Source organism: Aulostomus chinensis, chromosome 7 (assembly GCF_037954235.1).
Source record: "Aulostomus chinensis isolate RoL2024-O1b breed Wild chromosome 7, RoL_Achi_v1.0, whole genome shotgun sequence".
Taxonomy (NCBI): domain Eukaryota; kingdom Metazoa; phylum Chordata; class Actinopteri; order Syngnathiformes; family Aulostomidae; genus Aulostomus; species Aulostomus chinensis.
Window position 1 is genome coordinate 16,806,164 of NC_141326.1, and position 16,050 is coordinate 16,822,213.

The 16,050-nt window shown below is 42.2% G+C and overlaps 2 protein-coding genes across 2 annotated transcripts; both read left to right on the forward strand.

Moving 5' to 3' along the window:
• The first annotated feature begins 8,358 nt into the window (after positions 1-8,358).
• Positions 8,359-10,216, forward strand: LOC147258787 (uncharacterized). Its single transcript, XM_086207780.1, has 3 exons — positions 8,359-8,584; positions 8,663-8,765; positions 9,243-10,216. The coding sequence occupies exons 1-3, from the start codon at positions 8,481-8,483 to the stop codon at positions 9,591-9,593; spliced, it is 558 nt and encodes a 185-aa protein (XP_086063906.1). The 5' UTR covers positions 8,359-8,480; the 3' UTR covers positions 9,594-10,216.
• A 2,899-nt stretch (positions 10,217-13,115) lies between these two features.
• On the forward strand, positions 13,116-15,909 carry LOC147258788 (uncharacterized). The gene is made up of 2 exons (XM_086207781.1): positions 13,116-13,236; positions 14,314-15,909. Exon 2 carries the CDS (start codon positions 14,321-14,323, stop codon positions 15,218-15,220), a length of 900 nt encoding a protein of 299 aa, XP_086063907.1. The 5' UTR covers positions 13,116-13,236; positions 14,314-14,320; the 3' UTR covers positions 15,221-15,909.
• The last annotated feature ends 141 nt before the right edge of the window (positions 15,910-16,050 follow it).

Genomic DNA, 16,050 nt, shown 5'->3' on the forward strand with positions numbered 1-16,050 from the left:
AGCTGAGGTGGCTCGCGGGAGATTGGACTGAGTTGGCGCGAGGAGGAGGAGTGCGCATGTGCATCATCACAACGCGTGTAATAAGCTACATGAAAATCCTTTCATTTTTAATTGACCGTTTGGCATAATTGATTTTTTTAACGATTCTAATTCGTCTTTCATTTTTTTAATTAGCTGATTGGCCAGTGTCCAACTACACGCACGCACGCACGAACGCACGCACACACACACACACACATACACACACACACACACCTCATAATCACTCAACATACTGAATTCCTTTTGCATTTCTATGCAGAGCAGGTCCCATTCCCTGTTATCCTTTCTCATTTTTCTCAAATGACACGCAGGCTCAAGCCTTAAGACCTGCAGAAGGATGGAATTAGAAGCCAGGAGTTGGAAGGAGATTTCCTCTGACATGTTGCCTTTGAACAACACACCCTGTTCCCACGTCCACTGGCAGATTTGTGACTCCTGGGCTGATTGTAATTGCTTTACTTTGGGCTCCTGGCAGACAAAGACATCCTCACTTTGACAGATGAAGCTTGGATGCAAATGAAACATCTATTCTGATCCTCCCTCCATTGTCTCTTACACTCACACATGCATGATCAGGTGCATCCAGGCCACGGGCAGGGCAGCATGGCTCAGGGGTAGAGCGGCCGTCTAGCAACTGAAGGGTCGCTGGTTCGATCCTTGACCCTGGTGACCATGTCAAAGTGCCCTTGAGCAAGATACTGAACCCATAATTGTTCCTGATGAGTAGGTTGGCGCCTTGCATGGCAGCCTTCACCATCTGTGTGTGTGTGTGTGTGTGTGTGTGAATGAGATGACACTGTAAAGCGCTTTGAGTGCCGCTAAGGTAGAAAAGCGCTACACATAAAATTGAGTCCATTTACCATTTTGCCATTTACCACGACACTGAGGGGCCGGCCTTAATATCACCTAAAGCTGTGGATGTGTTGACGTCCCGTAACTCCAGAGTGATCGTAAAATTGCTCTTTTTCATTGCTAATTAATTTTCTCAGCTCAGCTGCATATTTGATGGAGGTGCTGAAAGGATTCACATTCATTGATTAAATTATTTTTACGTGTTGAATTGGTTATTCACTAAAAGTCTAATCAAAATGTTTCATATTCACTGTCATACCACAGGTTTATTATCAGCAAATATGTAAATTATCCAATGTAAAGGTTCCTATGATTCAGTAATTTGTGAGCAAATTCATTTCTTTGATGCATAAATCTATAAACAGCATTCTATTGTCACACATGTATGAGTTTGCTTATGATACTGATGTGTTTTCCTGTATTTTAGCAAAACAATTATAAGTAAAAGGTTAGAGTTGAGGGAATAATTGGAAAAGTACAATGTTTGCAGACAATATTGGCCAAAAATTTGGAGAAGTCAAAATATTGTTTTGCAATGATTTGAAGTACTACCTCGAAAGTAATTTCTGGTAAATTAGTTCTAATTCTTTTACCTTTATTTATATTTCTAATCATCAAATTATTTTCCATTCAGAATCTCAGTCAGGGTTTTTATCCCATACTCTCTCACAAACAAACAAAATTAAATCAAATTCTTAAAAAAATGAAAGTAATAATAAAAAAAACAAAACACACACACACAGATGAAACAAAATAGTTGAACATTTCTGTCCAAACCCACCCCACATACTTATGTGGAAATTCCTTTCTTTTACGTTGAGTAATTTCCTGTGATGATAATCTTATTTCCTGCCCTGTTTCTTTTTATTTCCTTTTCTTACATAAAAAGACCTCAAATAGCCTCAAAATTACAGCAAACAACCAACAAACGGCATCCCAACACAAAGCCCAGAGGACATGTTTGCAAAGTCTCCAACGACATCAATATTCATTAAGGTGGGATCAATATTTCTTTTGCAGTAACGCCCTGGAGGGGAGTTCATTCAGCGGCAGATAAACACACTCCCAACCTGCATGATAATAAGTTACATCATCTTGGCCTCGGTTTAAAACATCACTATTCCCTATGGATTGATTATAAAACGAGAGAGTTTGTGGAGAGATACATGAATAATTTATCCCCTGTCGTGTGATGGGTGTGATGGGTGTGATGGTGCCTCACCCGTGTGACATTTGACCTGTGGTGAGAAACGTGAGTGACCAGACGCCACAGTTGGCCGACCTTTCTCTGTCTCTGTCACCCGCTCAGTCACTCGTAAACACAGACAAACTCATACACAGACACCTTTTGTTTACCGCACATCAAAAGCTTTCCAAATCCCCATCTGTTGCCATGGTAACCCTGCTGCCTGCTTCCTCTGAGGCACTCAGAGGCTTAGAAAGCAGGGGTTTTAGGGGGTATGACAGAGTCAGGGATCAAAGTGGAACAAAAGACAAAATCCCCCGCGACTGTCCTCCTATGCTGCTGCTACCAGAGACGATGCATTTTGGTTTTGAAACCCAAACTCACAGGAAACAATATATAGTATACATTTCTTTGAATCCCCTGTGAGTTGGTGAAACAATGCTGCAAGTGTCCTTGAAGTCTTTAATTTGCCTCCATGACGCATGGTGCTGCACTGCTGGTATTTGTTTTCAGTGAGCTGTGTGTAGGCGCTCTTTCTCTCTCTGGAACTATTACATACTCTGATGAAAGAAGACATTTACCTGACATGAGTACAGTGTTTCTAAAGATTCACTCAGTGGTACGTGACAGCAAGTTGGCTGCTGGAATCGTATGAACTTACACGCAGCTGATGCTCTGTGAGAAGCTAACTTGGTTCTCAACTGGTGGGTTTCGACCCAAATTTTGGTCATAGAGGCGTGTTGAGTGGAGGTGTGCAGGGGGAAAAAGGGGGGGAAAGTCTATACATACTTTATGGCCCTGTGCTTTTATTTTGGAGGACTGAGGCATTTTTCACAATGGTACAGTACAAATACTGTACCACTCAGACTACAAGCAATATGCACTCTCATAAGCAGGATCTTGTAGTCTTGCTTTTCCCTCTGATGAAGGTCAAAGAAAACCCTGGAGAGAAAATAGAATAAAACAAAATAAAACAGCCCAAATTGGTCAAAGAGGAATGAAGAATTACCTAATGCTATTTTTTTGTTGTTGCATGAAACCCTTCTATGCTTTGAATACATTTGTAATCTAACAATGCCTCCGCATTTATCTTTTTTTAATCTCAGTCAAATGGAAAAACACAGCTGGACAGTAGAATGTCAACGTTTTAACAGTGTCAATTATCAAAGTCTCCAACGTACATGAACCCTAAAGAGCGTAATGGTAGCTGATTATATTCAAGCTTTACATGGAAGGGAATCTGTGATGTAAAACTACTCATAACTAAAAAAAAAAACTTTTCGGTAAACAAAAACAGGATCTCCAGAAGGGAAACGGAAAGTAGGACAAAAGGAGCATAAAGAATGTAAAACTGTTCACTTCCTCGCCTTGATTGGTAATTAGCATTTTGATTGGAGTTTTAACCAGGCAGGTGATTGCTCTCTTTAGAGAGTGCTTAAGGGTCAAATTGATATCGTTAATTTGGTTTCTATTTGATTTAGTGAGTCTGTGAAATCAACTTTCACTTGCTTCATTTTCTTTTTCAATTTGTGAGAGCGATGACTTCAAGTTGTCATAAAATGTAAAAATACATTTTCCCAAGTTCAATCCTGCATTAAAGGTTCCTTTCAGTCTTGATTTGTGCCAAATAAACGTCAGAGGAATCAGTATGAGGTTTTTATTAAACTCTTGTCTTTTCCTGTAATGATGACTCATCCTGCACTCAGGTGTGAAATAAGTTTGCGTTGTGTGGAAATGTTCCATTCTATGATGCACTGCAGCTTCAGGCTTACAATGTGAAGGAAGCGCCATTAAAACAGTGGTTACATGGAGTTCAACAATTCCTCAGCCCTGCAAAGTGTTTTTCTAACATCTATAATGTTTTTCATTTGATGTGATAACATTTAGACAGTGTGAGGGTACGCCTGATTAAATAAACCTGCATGCGTTAGCAGAGAGCTAACAGGAAGTGGCCAGTTTAGCTGGCACAAGGTGTTATGCACATTCACACCTACAGGCTAATGAGAGACTTTCTGCATTAAGTTCTTAGTTCCCTCCATGATTTTACTGGAAATTTATGAACATGCAGTATCAAATAGCACCCTGATGCCCACTTCCCAGGGGCCTTCAACCTGCAAAGGTCAAAGGTCAAAGGTCATCTTTAAGCTCAGCAGGGACAAAGTAGGGTGACGGTGAGAGGCTCCATTTCCGAATTTATTGCACCTACTGTAAAGCACTATGTGGACTATGTGGAAGATTATATCATGAGGCCAATAAGTTCAAGCTCAATAAGGTCAAAAAAAAAAAGAAAGAAAGAAAGAAAGAATTGGTCCTCGGTCCGTCCAGGGCGACGTAGGCTTGCCTCAGGCACGGTTGCTTCAGCCGCAGTAAAACACACCAGACTGTCGTACTTGAAAAATAAAACCCCTTTCATCAGCTTTCAAGGAAAAGTCATTAAGGTGGCACCCCTGGGTTGTGATTGGCAGGAAATCCCTGTGGATTTGGCCTATTACACTTGACGAGGAAGCCCAGTGGACTCCAAGTCCCTAATTTAATAGGGTGGAAGAGATTACTGTGTCGCAGCGGCTTCTCATCTATCATCACATTGATTTGTTGTTTTTCTTCTTCTTCTTTTTTTTTTTTGTCCAATTCAGGCCCTGACCTGATTTGCTCGCTCTGCGGTCATTTGATGTCACAACTGTAGATTATGTCAGAATTAATCACACTGAGAAAGAAGATAAAGTTTCTTTCTCTCTGTCTGTGCAGCAAATGAAGGCAGCAGCATCTTAAACTTCAATCACTGTGCTGCTCATCGAATCACCTGCGAAAAGGTTTTCTTTCAACTGCAGACATTCCCACCATCATCACCACCATCATCATCATCATCATCATCATTCCTTACATAAGAGCCACTTTACAGTCCAACGCCAGACTGTCCCGGGGTCCCGTCCTTTGAGACTAAACACAATTACGCTATCCCTGGACTGATTTCGACATATGTGACATCACGGAGCAGGAAAATATAAACTCCACACTAATCTTGTGTCAATAAAACAGATTCTTCGAGGGAAAAAAACATAGTTTCATAACCAAAAATCTGAAGAACAAAAAACTTTACAGTAAGTCATCCAAACAAAGAACTCAAATCTATTTTAACCAGCTGTTCATTTCACATCTGGACCTGACTGAGGCATTTAAATCTAATTTTCTCTCAAATTCACACCTTCTTCAAACATGAGCTCCATCCATCCATTTTCTATACGCCCCTCTGTTAAAGGTTGCAGGGGGGCTGGAGCCTATCCCAGCTGACATTTGGTGAGAGGTGGGGTTCACACTGGAGGGGTTGCCAGTCCATCACAGGGCCATCAGGATCAAATAGGGGCTCAGTATTTTGCTCTTGGACACTTGGACATGGTCACCAGGGGAAGTGAGGCTCAAACCAGCGACCCTTTGGTGGCTGGACAGCCACTCAACCTCTGAGCCATGCCGCCTCCAAACATGAGCTCTCACTCTAATAAGTGACTCTGGTGGGTGGTGGTGCTTTGGTTTTTTTAAGTAATTAATCCAGGTGGGAATTTAAAGATTAATAATGACTTCCTCTTTTCCACAGCAGCTCACACAACGGGAGACACAGGAAAGAAAGATTTTATTTTGCATCAGTGAACTTGTGATGCCGTGTCTCTCAAACGGATGAATTCTCTTCACGATCATTCAAACATCTTCATCCATTTTAAACATTTTGGTCTCCAAGCACCATATGGCCAATCATCTGTGTTTCTAGGACAGATGATGACCCGTCTCCCCAGCAGGGTTAAGCCCAAGAAAGCAGTGGGAAGATTAGTCCGGTTCTCACTATTTAGGAACCTCGGACCACCGTGTAAAACTGGAATTTGGGAAACTTTTCCTTCACAAGCAGTTCAAGTCCTGTCACCTTACTGGCCTTGTTAAGGCACCACCTTGTTCAGTCATTTTATGATTAATTTAAGTGAACAAGTTTTATATATATATATATATATATATATATATATATATATATATATGGAAGCAAACAATGTATACCTCGTTTCCTTGTTTCAAATCTGTGTTTGAAGAAGTAATGGCATCAAAATAATTAAATTGTGTAAATAAGTTATTGGAGCCACAAATTCACTAAACTGAGGAAAGTAAAATCGAATGACCTAAAAATACATGTTTTTCTCTCTATGTCCCCGAAAAAGAACGTTTTCTCTGTGTCCACTTCAGGGTTCTGGACTGATCCGTATTTGTTACACTCAGATTTGAGGTGTTTCCCCCTTGAATGGGGATCTGAAGATTCACCATCAAATCAATGTGATCTGGAAGGACAGTGCTGCTGCTCCCGCGTCACTAAGTTGAGAAGACACTCTCACCATGTTTGACCCACAAATTCAGCAGGCAAATAAAGCAGCAACAAGCTTCACTACATTAGAAAACAGAAATCTTCTTAGTGCAGCCTGATCTGAGGATGTGGCAGCAAGCCTGGAGGAGGATGAGTCCAGCACCATTTTAGGTTATGCCAAGGCCTTCTCTCTCTCACTCTCTCACTCTCAATGATATTGTTATTTCAAATGAGTCATAGCAACACATTCCCTCAGGTGATGGTGAATTATAAGAAAAATATTTCTTCTTTTTGCTTGATATCAAATTAATAATAACGTTGCTGATGTCTTTAAAAAGATAATATTGCATAAGAGGAGTGCTTGTTTCATGGAAAACCAGTCTTCTAAAAATTAGCCATCTGTGCTTGAGAAAGACCAAGAAAGACCAAATATCGAGCTGAACAGGGACTTAACAGGTGCATCTAATAATAATAATAATAATAATAATAATGATGATGATGATGATGAGGAGGAGTTTTGTTCTCCATTTGACACTCGAGCTGTCTGATTACTCGCTGTTCCTAAAATGTGCCGACTGGGGTGTGTTAGGGGGAAATGACATGCATCTGGCTGTTAACGTGCTCCCTCCCTTGGATTTTTTTCCTCTCTTTTTCCCCCACTTTTTAATTTAGTCAAATATACAAAGCTGGCCGTTGCAATCAAGGCATAAGCACTTGTAGGAAGGGGCTTTAGAGACATAATTAAAAGGCCTGAGTGAGAGCGGACAGCTTTGGGTACAAAGTAAGATTCTGATATGAGGTTGTTTAGAACATCAGCGATTGACAGATGCTGATAAAATTGAGAGAGAGTGAGAAAGAGAGAGAGAAATAGAGGAGGGGAAGCAGGAGAGATGCGTGCACAAAGTCTCAAGCAAATGTGGTTGATCAGAGACAAGAGAACGCCAAGGGTGAGAGATGGTATTTTGGTTGATGAGACTTAGGAACTGAGTTTTAATTACACCACAAATGCAAAGGCTGCAACCGAGATTAATTCCAACAAACTGTCCGTTGTGTGATTTTTTGTGTGTGTTTGTGCGCGCAGACAGATGGATAGAAGGCAAGGATCAGGGTCTGAGTGTTATACTGTACTGCACATGTTCACATATTTCTCTGTCCTCTGAGCTTATATCAGAGCCACAAAATGAATTATATTTAGCAATAATAAATAACCAGTAAACCAAAATGTAGCCTTTCTTAGAGCACAGTGTCACAAAAAAAGAAGAAGCTTGGAATGTCACTTCTCAACATCATGACCAAGTGTAAATTGATATCTGAGTGTGATTTTGGCGCTTTTTATTGAAGAGCTAAAACAAATCAGCTGCACGGACAAAAATTGATGCTACACTAGATTAAAATACTGCTCATTCACCAACGTGTCACTTACCTCCTCCGTCAAATTGTTCATCTGTTGGTCTGTAAGCAGGATAAGTGAAAAAAGCAAAACTTAAACTGATGAACTGATTAGACTTTTTCAACTGATACTGAGATGGATGTGATAGTGTCAGCACACTACCTTGGCAGAGATGTGTGCTCTCCAGGTTCCTGAGCTGTCACATACATTCACATTCAGCAAGTGGTTACGGAGCCCTGGAGTGACCAAAGAAAACCAAAAAGAAAGAAGAAAAAAAAAATGGTCACCTTATTTGTCTTGGCAGTGAAATAATCAGTAACTCATATCATGTGGACCCAAAATGTTTGTCCTCTCTAATTTGCTGGTGGCTACCAAAGTGACAGTGTGCATGAATGAATAAATGTAGTCAATACTTAAATTTGTAAAACTGGGTGCATATGGATATGACGTAAAAGCTTTTTTATTTCGTGTATTTTCTGAAGAGCACACGTTGAATTCCACCCGGAGTTGCAGTGCGCTGTTTGCACGCTAAATAGCGCTAAGGAGTCGGTAAGCCACGGTCACGTGAGAGCTGAGCGCTTGAGCCGCTTTCATGGCGGCGGGATGAGGGATAAACACTGTGGAACACCGCGCTTCTCCGCAGTTGTGTGCGTTTGTTTAACGAGTAGGGAAACATGTCGGACAACCACCGCGATTTGCCGACGTGGATGTCGAAGACGAAACAGGACGTGAACGAAAAAGAGCCGCTGAAGAACAGGAGAAAACGGAAAGCTGCCAGGTAGCCAAGGGCAGATGGCGTCCATGTTACAGCCCGACTTGTGTTGGTGTGGGTGAATGACGACTGATGTGTTCCCAGGCTTGTTTTCTACTGCATGAATGAGCGAGAGCTGGTGGAGGCTGCCGCCTCGGTCCTCACCGACGGGGCCTGCGAGGACGTGACTCTCCTCTACAAACACAAGGTGGCGCTATGTCCTCTCTGTTTACACTGTTGAAGTAGCAAACAAGGGACTTAAAGAAATACTTCACCTAAAGATTCAGTTACTCACAGAGGTGTTCTGTGACGTTTTATCCCCCTCCTGCAACAGTGCTTTGTAACTTCAGGAAGCAGAAATGAGCCAGCCACGTATGTTTAGCATGAAGCTAATGGTGACTTACGGCTAACAGTGTCAGTGTATAAACTTCAGTATCGGTAATCATCCACCGCTTTGATTATAGCACAAAAAACTTTTTAAGTACTTCATTGAATTTTTGTAGGAAGTAAAAGAAATGAATATAAAGAAGCAACAATAAATTGTTCAGAATGCTGAGATGCTGTGAAAAATAAACTAGTAAAAATGTGTAAACTTTAAATACCGATAGCTGCCACTGTCATTCATATACAGTATAAATTTAGCAAACCTGTAATCCTCCATGGAACCTGGCATGTTTTTTTGCAGGTTGGAGCCAAAGCAGGAGACGAGCCTGTCAAGAGGATGACGAGGAGGAAAACGTCCTGTTCAGGGAGGATAACAAAGCCGATGACAGCGGCTGTTGAGCAGGAGCCCTCGGAGGTGCTGACGTACGTTTCAGAATCAGACTTGGACGTTACGGAGGCGGCAACGCTGCCGTACACCGAGAGCTCACCTGATCAGGGGTGTGAGGGTCAGAGGTCAATAGAGGACGACAGCAGGCCCCTCATCAATGCTGGACTACATGCTGAAAAACAAGACGTGCCTGGAGATGAAGCCAAGGACAAAGACGATGATGAAGCCTTACAGCTTGTGCGGGAAATTTTTTTTACCCGATAATAAACTTTAATAAGTGGCTCTGAAATAAGGACACAAACTTGTAATGAAGCAGCACTGTGTGACATCAGCTACGTTTACATACACGCAAACATCCCACATTGTTCCTGATTTCAGAGCGGTAACGTAAACGGTGTGGTCCAAGTCTGGTTGTTGGAATTGGACCCTGGTTATTGGGGTTTTCAAGAGCATTCAAAGTCTTAATACGCATGTAACAATACAAGAAAAACATAGAACACTTGTCTTTCATGAAGTCATTCAAATACAAATAAATTTTTTTGGATCTCAGCAGCTAAAGTTCCTTCAAGACTGGGTTGTGGCTCTGAAGGGAGTCTGCACTTTGAATGTTCTTAGTTGCAGAGAGCAACTTTCATCAACCCCTGGTACCGAGTCACACGAACGCCCATCGATCCGGAGACAAATGCAGTCAACGTAGAACTGATCACGTATCACTCTTGTTCCTGCTGGGCACGTTTGAGCCACCATTTTGAAAAATATTGAAAAAGAAAATGCTATTGGACCCAGGAGTGCTTATGCTTTTTTTTTTCTGTCTGTTTGAACTCTTAAGGATATTCACAAATACCAAGTGTGGCTGAGGCAAATATTTAATAAAAGATTTCAGTAGATTTTGTTGTGAGGTTTTGTTGCGGTCCAAACACTTTCAGTGTTCACTTTCACTCGGGCCACCTTTACAGGATCAGTGACAGCAGTGTCGGCTTCCATCGGTTTACAGAAATCTCACAACGTGTTCAAGGGCGGACGAAACGCAGCTGAGACCCACTGCTGCCCTCCCCTGGTGACTCGCAGCTCCGTGCTTGGGGTCGAGGGCACGGTGGACATGTTATTTAACCTGTCCTACTTCAAACAGCCTACATAAAGAACTAGTGCCATTTTATCTGAGGAGGTCCAACTGTTTTTGTGTTTGGTCTTTACTCCACATTTGAGCGGTGCCTCAAAGCAGCTCCTTTCTGAGTGAGACAGAGGGCCACGTTCCACTCCTCACACATCCAGGGGGAGGACAGCATTCACAAGTGTTACGTCCGTAGGAGGCTTCTTGCTAAATCCGGTTTGGTTTGAGATTTCCACAGGTATTTGCTGCCTCTCTGCTCTGGGAGGAGGGGTCAGTGTAAAGACCCCACATTACTGGGCAGTCAGCTCCTCCAGGAAAGCTCTGTGGCTCAGGGGCTCCTCCCGCATCTCTTTGCAGAGCTCCCTGTGTAGAACAAAGCTGTTTGTGGCAGCAATGTCCAGGAAGTCCAGGAGCAATCACCGGTACCAGCATGCTGCTCCTGTGGTACTCACAGCACGGAACCAGTTGGTCAAAGTAGTCGACCGCTGCCGCACACTTGCAGTATTTCCCGACAGCTGTGGGGCACGGAATAGCTTTGGAGGTGAACTTGCCGTCCTCCACCTCAGGACATCCTCTTCTGTTGTCTCCACATTCTCCAACATTCCTGCTAACAGGTCCTTGAGGAGTTCTGGAAGTCAGGCAAGTGCGAGGGAAGCCACCACCCAGGCTTTTTCACAGACGTGCCAGAATCATAGGAAAGTCCGCCGCCTGACTCAGACTGGACCTTCCAGTGTGAACAGCCAAGTCTGCAGAGTTCCCATTGCTGCCATCAGCTAGAACAAGGAATTTAGAATACGACTTGAACAGCATCCATTTCCTGTTGTGTATCCTTCCACCACCAAAGACCTGTGGGACCACAGTGCCCTCATCAGTTGGACTTATTTTAATATATCATAAATAGCATTCAGTTTCACCAGTGCACAAAAGAAAGAAAGTCAGCCCCACATATTTGTAAAACGCCTGGAGGTTCATCTCAGTCCACAATCATTTCCCTCCAGGGTCTAGATCTCACTGTGCTCTGGTACCCTGAAGATGTGGCCTCCCTCCCAGGGCTCGGTGAGGCAGTGCTGGGATTTTCATCCAGGTGAGGAGAAGGGGTTGTGCAGCTGAAGCGCTCGCCTCTTCAACGGTTTCATAAACCCTGTCACAAAGATAAAAAGGATAATTAATATCAAATCCTACACATTGTAATACTGATGCCGTCTACAGTGTGAGTCTACTCTTCACTGGTCGGGTGGAGAAAATGAAGCATATACTGTGTCAAACAAGCCACTACCGAACGACAAATGAAAGATTACATCCATTTTATTATCTGACTCACTGAATATTAAGTTCTCATTTCAGATAAGAGGACATGATGATAAACCACTCACTCTTCTGCTCGATCGAGCCTCTCTTGGTGAGGCAGCTCATCAAGAGAGGCTCCGGACTCCACATCGTCCTTGCTATCAACAGGGACTTCTTCTTCTTCTTCTTCAGTCCTGCTCGGTGCGACTTTTTCTTAAACACAAACCTCAGAGTAAAAAAACGACCTTTAGCTCTCCCGTCTGTCTGCCCCACAGGCACGACCGCGGAGCCTCGAATTCGTGTTAAAAGTGTTCGAAATCGGAGCTGCAACCACGGATGTACACAGCTTCTGATTGGTCGGTACCTCAGAAACACGGCCTCTGATTGGCTGCAAAGAAACGCAGCATCTGATTGGTTGATTGCCCCGAAGGGGATTATGGGATTGCCAGTGGGCTACAGTAACGGGGTGAAAAAAAAAAATACAGTATGCATAGAAAGTTTTGCGCAAGAGGGAAAAACTTGACAAAAGCGCACAAAAATTCGAGGAATACAAAGAGAGACTACACGTTACGTCAGTATAAATGAAATTAATACATTTAAACGGTTGTCTCATTTTTGCTCTTAATATGGTTCATAATAAGAAGCTTTTGGGGGTCAGTGTAATTGTATGCAGGAATTACAAAATAAAAGGCACATTTTTTATCTGTTTCTCTCACAGTAGATTTGCAGATAAAAGGTTTAGAAATCTATTCGGAATATTTTGTCATACAAACATTCAAAATAATGTTTATTTGATAAGCTAGCATCCACTAGCATACTTATAATTATATAATCTTTTCAGATTGTGCCTCACAGAATAAATTCTATGTTATACAAGAGTTTTGAGTTGTTGTTTTTTTAAACAAACAAACTTTATTTTGGAAGATAGAGGATAAAATAGATCACTTTATTGTGAGTTTTGAGTATAAACTGTGTTTAAATACATTGTACAAAAATTCAGTACCCCAAACAATACTGAATAACAGACTTATTAGGACTGCTGTTCAATATGCTGTTTTTTTTTAAAGGCCACTCGATAATTAAAGTCATTTACAGCAAAGTTTTATAAAAACTCACAGGAGGCGTCGAAGGATGCACCGAGGTCAAATGTACCAAACTTCAACATATTTAGATGATTTTTGATAGAAAAGGTAAAACTTAAGCTTTCGTTCGTCTAATCCAGGGATGGATATCAAGTATAACTGGGAAACGCGTATTGGTTTTTTTTTTGTTTTGTTTTGTTTTTTGTTAGAAGAGGTATGGGACGAACGTGTGTTTCTCAGGAAGCGCAGTGGCGGTGCATCACGTGAACGCGCAGGCCCCCGCGCGCAGCAGCAGCAGCAGCAGCAGCTCCGTTTCGCTGGCGCGCGCCTCCACAGTACAGTTTGACGTGCGGACTTCTGCAGTCGAGCAACTGAGGAACATCTGTGGCTTCATCTACTTTTACTGCACCGTGGAAAGACACTAAAGGTCGGTTACACTTTGGTTACACGTATCCCTTTGCGCGTTCTGACACTACTTGTTTTTACTTCTGTGGACTCTGGGTAGTTTTAAGTTTGTTCTGCACGGGAGGGAGGCGGGGTCGTCTGCAAGAGTTTCTTTGTTCGATTTACTTTGACCAGCAATTGTGCTTAACTGTGTTCTAATTGCTATATTTGTGAAGTTATCATGGCAAATAAAACCTGTTTTTGACCTGTATGATATATATATATTTATATAATATATATTTTACTGAAAGTGTTTATGCACATGGGGATGGAAAAAAGGTGTGGTTATTACTGATTCTTTTGTTGTTGCTGTAATAACTTGACGGAAAAAAATAAGGAAATCGTACGAGCGTTATGCTGCTTTGAGGGTGGAGAGGTGTAGCAGTGACTATTAATCGTCAGTGCAGTGATAGGGTGCAAATAGTGCACGTCTAAACTTGTCTAGATTTTAATTGTCATGACACTGAGACATAGTTGGCCCGCAGTGCAAAGAAGCAAACTCTCAAATGCTGTAAACAATCTTTGGGCTCCCAAGAAACTACCAAGTGGTTCACCTCCTGAGTCTGAGACCCAGTGTTGCTCATGTAATGAGGGATGAGTACTAGAGTACATCATGTACCAAAACACCCCAACAGCAATATTTCTGCTCAACCATTTCTGAAAATCTTGAAGCCATGATGAGAGTTAATATTACTTTTTTGTTTTTGGTATTTATTCAGCATGGCTTATTTTTCACGACTGTTATTGATTTTAATCGGGAACATTTTGAATTTGGAAGAAAACCTGATGCTTCCTGTTGTAGTATGTAGTCATTTCATGTTGTGTTGCGCTTTAAATGTTCAACTCTACATTTTAGAAAACCTTAAAAAAGAGAGAATTTGGTATTTGATAGCAGAACTTTTGGTTTGACCCTGAGGTTACATAACTCAGATTCACAACCTTTATTTTTACTGCTGCGACTAAAGTGCGGCAGAAAAACTATGAAGTATATTCCCAGTGAGCGCAGTCTCTTGTTGTCACTATGTGTAAAGATTTTTACTCTCATCTTGAACTTCTTCAGGCTCATCATGGGAAACAAATTCAGTGTTGCCAGAAAGCCAGAGACTCCAGTCAACAGTGCTGAGGGGGCTGCCCCTGAGAAGAAGGCTCCTGAGGAGCCCAAGACCACACAACCAGGAGACTCTGGGATGACACAAACCGTTGAAACGGAGAAACTTGATGTGGTAGTTGGGGAGTCAGTGACGCAAGTGGCATGTTTACCCAATGAAGAGTGTATATCAGAGTGCAAAGCAGCAGAGGCTGCTGATGCTGCTGCTGCCTCAGACCCTCTGAGTGCTCCAGAGCCGGTGGCAAAAGAAACTCCAGCTCCAGTTGAACCAGAGCCTCTGGTCTCACCTCCTCAACCTGAACCTGTTGCCGAAGCTCAGCTTTCTCCAGAACCTGTTCCTGAGCCAGAGCCTACCCCCGTCCCAGAGGCAGAGGTTGAGGCTGATCCTGAGCCCACCTCAGAGCCAGTGTCAGCCCCAGCTGAGACACCGGAGCTGGAGGCAGACCTGCCCACTCAGGAGTCTGTCCCCGAGCCTTCATCCCTCTTGATCGACCTGGGTGTCCCCGATGTCACTCCCCAACTCATAAACACTACTCCCTCCCAATTTTCCATCCCTGACCCAGTTGATGCGGATGAGTCCACTGATATCCCAGAGGGTGAGGAAAATGCCGAGGAGGCTGTGATTTCAACCTCGGAGCCTGAAGACACACCAGAATCTCTGGAGAAGCCCATGGAGGAAGAGGCTGATGGAGATTTGGAGCAGCAAGTGAATGATCTCACAGAGGAAAATGTAAGTGGACTCCTAACACACTTAAAGCTGACAGGAAATGATCTGCTCGCTGACCTCACTCACAGTGATGTCAAGATCCCCGATGACACTCCCATCGTGGACATAAGCACCTCCACCGAGCTGATGTGAATCCACTGAAGAGGATTCACACATGAAGTGAATGGATATTTTCTGTGAAATCTCTTAAACCTCTTACAAGAATTCTGAATGAAATACAGACAATCTTTTTTTTTTTCTCAACTGAGGTGCCTTAATAAAGGTGCACAGCTTGACACTCATGTTTTTTTGTTTTTGTTTTTTTTCATATATATACATTTATGCAGCCAGCGGGTGTGTGAGTGGGGAATACGGGGACTCACAGGGGCTGAGTCAAGTGCATTGTTGGACAAAAGAGATTTTCCTCTATGTACGTTTAACACAAATTCAAAAATTTTGAAGGGAATTAAAGAAGAAAGTGCCCCTTATATATCATAATCCCTTAATAGAATTCTCATCTTTCTTGTGCACAAAGGGAAAACTTTTTTGAAGAGAGTGTGAGTGTAAACAACTCATAAGATAATGCAAAATGACAGGCAAGGGACAGTAGCAATGCCGCCAAAGATGGAGACAATATACTGAAATAGTACTACATTAAAGCAGGACATGCATACCCAGTCAACATGTATTTCTCAATATACTCATGTTTGGACTTAACAATATGCCTCTAACCAATGTGATCGTTGTCTTATTGTATTTCCAATAAAGAGAAGCAGTAAGGTTTTTCTTTTTTTTTCGTTTTGTTTTTTAAATCTTTGTGTAAAATAAAACTCATGTGACGAGCATGCTGTTTTTTTGTTGTTATTTTTCACCAGAAATATGTCGGTGTCATTATTTTACAAGGGGGGGGGGTGTTAGATCAACATAAACACAAATTGTTGTGACATCACAAAGCAATTACTCATAACCTGCTATGAAGAATT

Excerpts from the sequence above, each read along its gene's own strand:
- LOC147258787 (XM_086207780.1), top strand. The coding sequence starts at position 8,481 with ATGTCGGACAACCACCGCGATTTGCCGACGTGGATGTCGAAGACGAAA. Across the intron at positions 8,585-8,662 it reads AGAAAACGGAAAGCTGCCAG|GCTTGTTTTCTACTGCATGA; the intron begins GTAGCCAAGGGC and ends ATGTGTTCCCAG. Across the intron at positions 8,766-9,242 it reads CTCTCCTCTACAAACACAAG|GTTGGAGCCAAAGCAGGAGA; the intron begins GTGGCGCTATGT and ends GTTTTTTTGCAG.
- LOC147258788 (XM_086207781.1), top strand. The coding sequence starts at position 14,321 with ATGGGAAACAAATTCAGTGTTGCCAGAAAGCCAGAGACTCCAGTCAAC.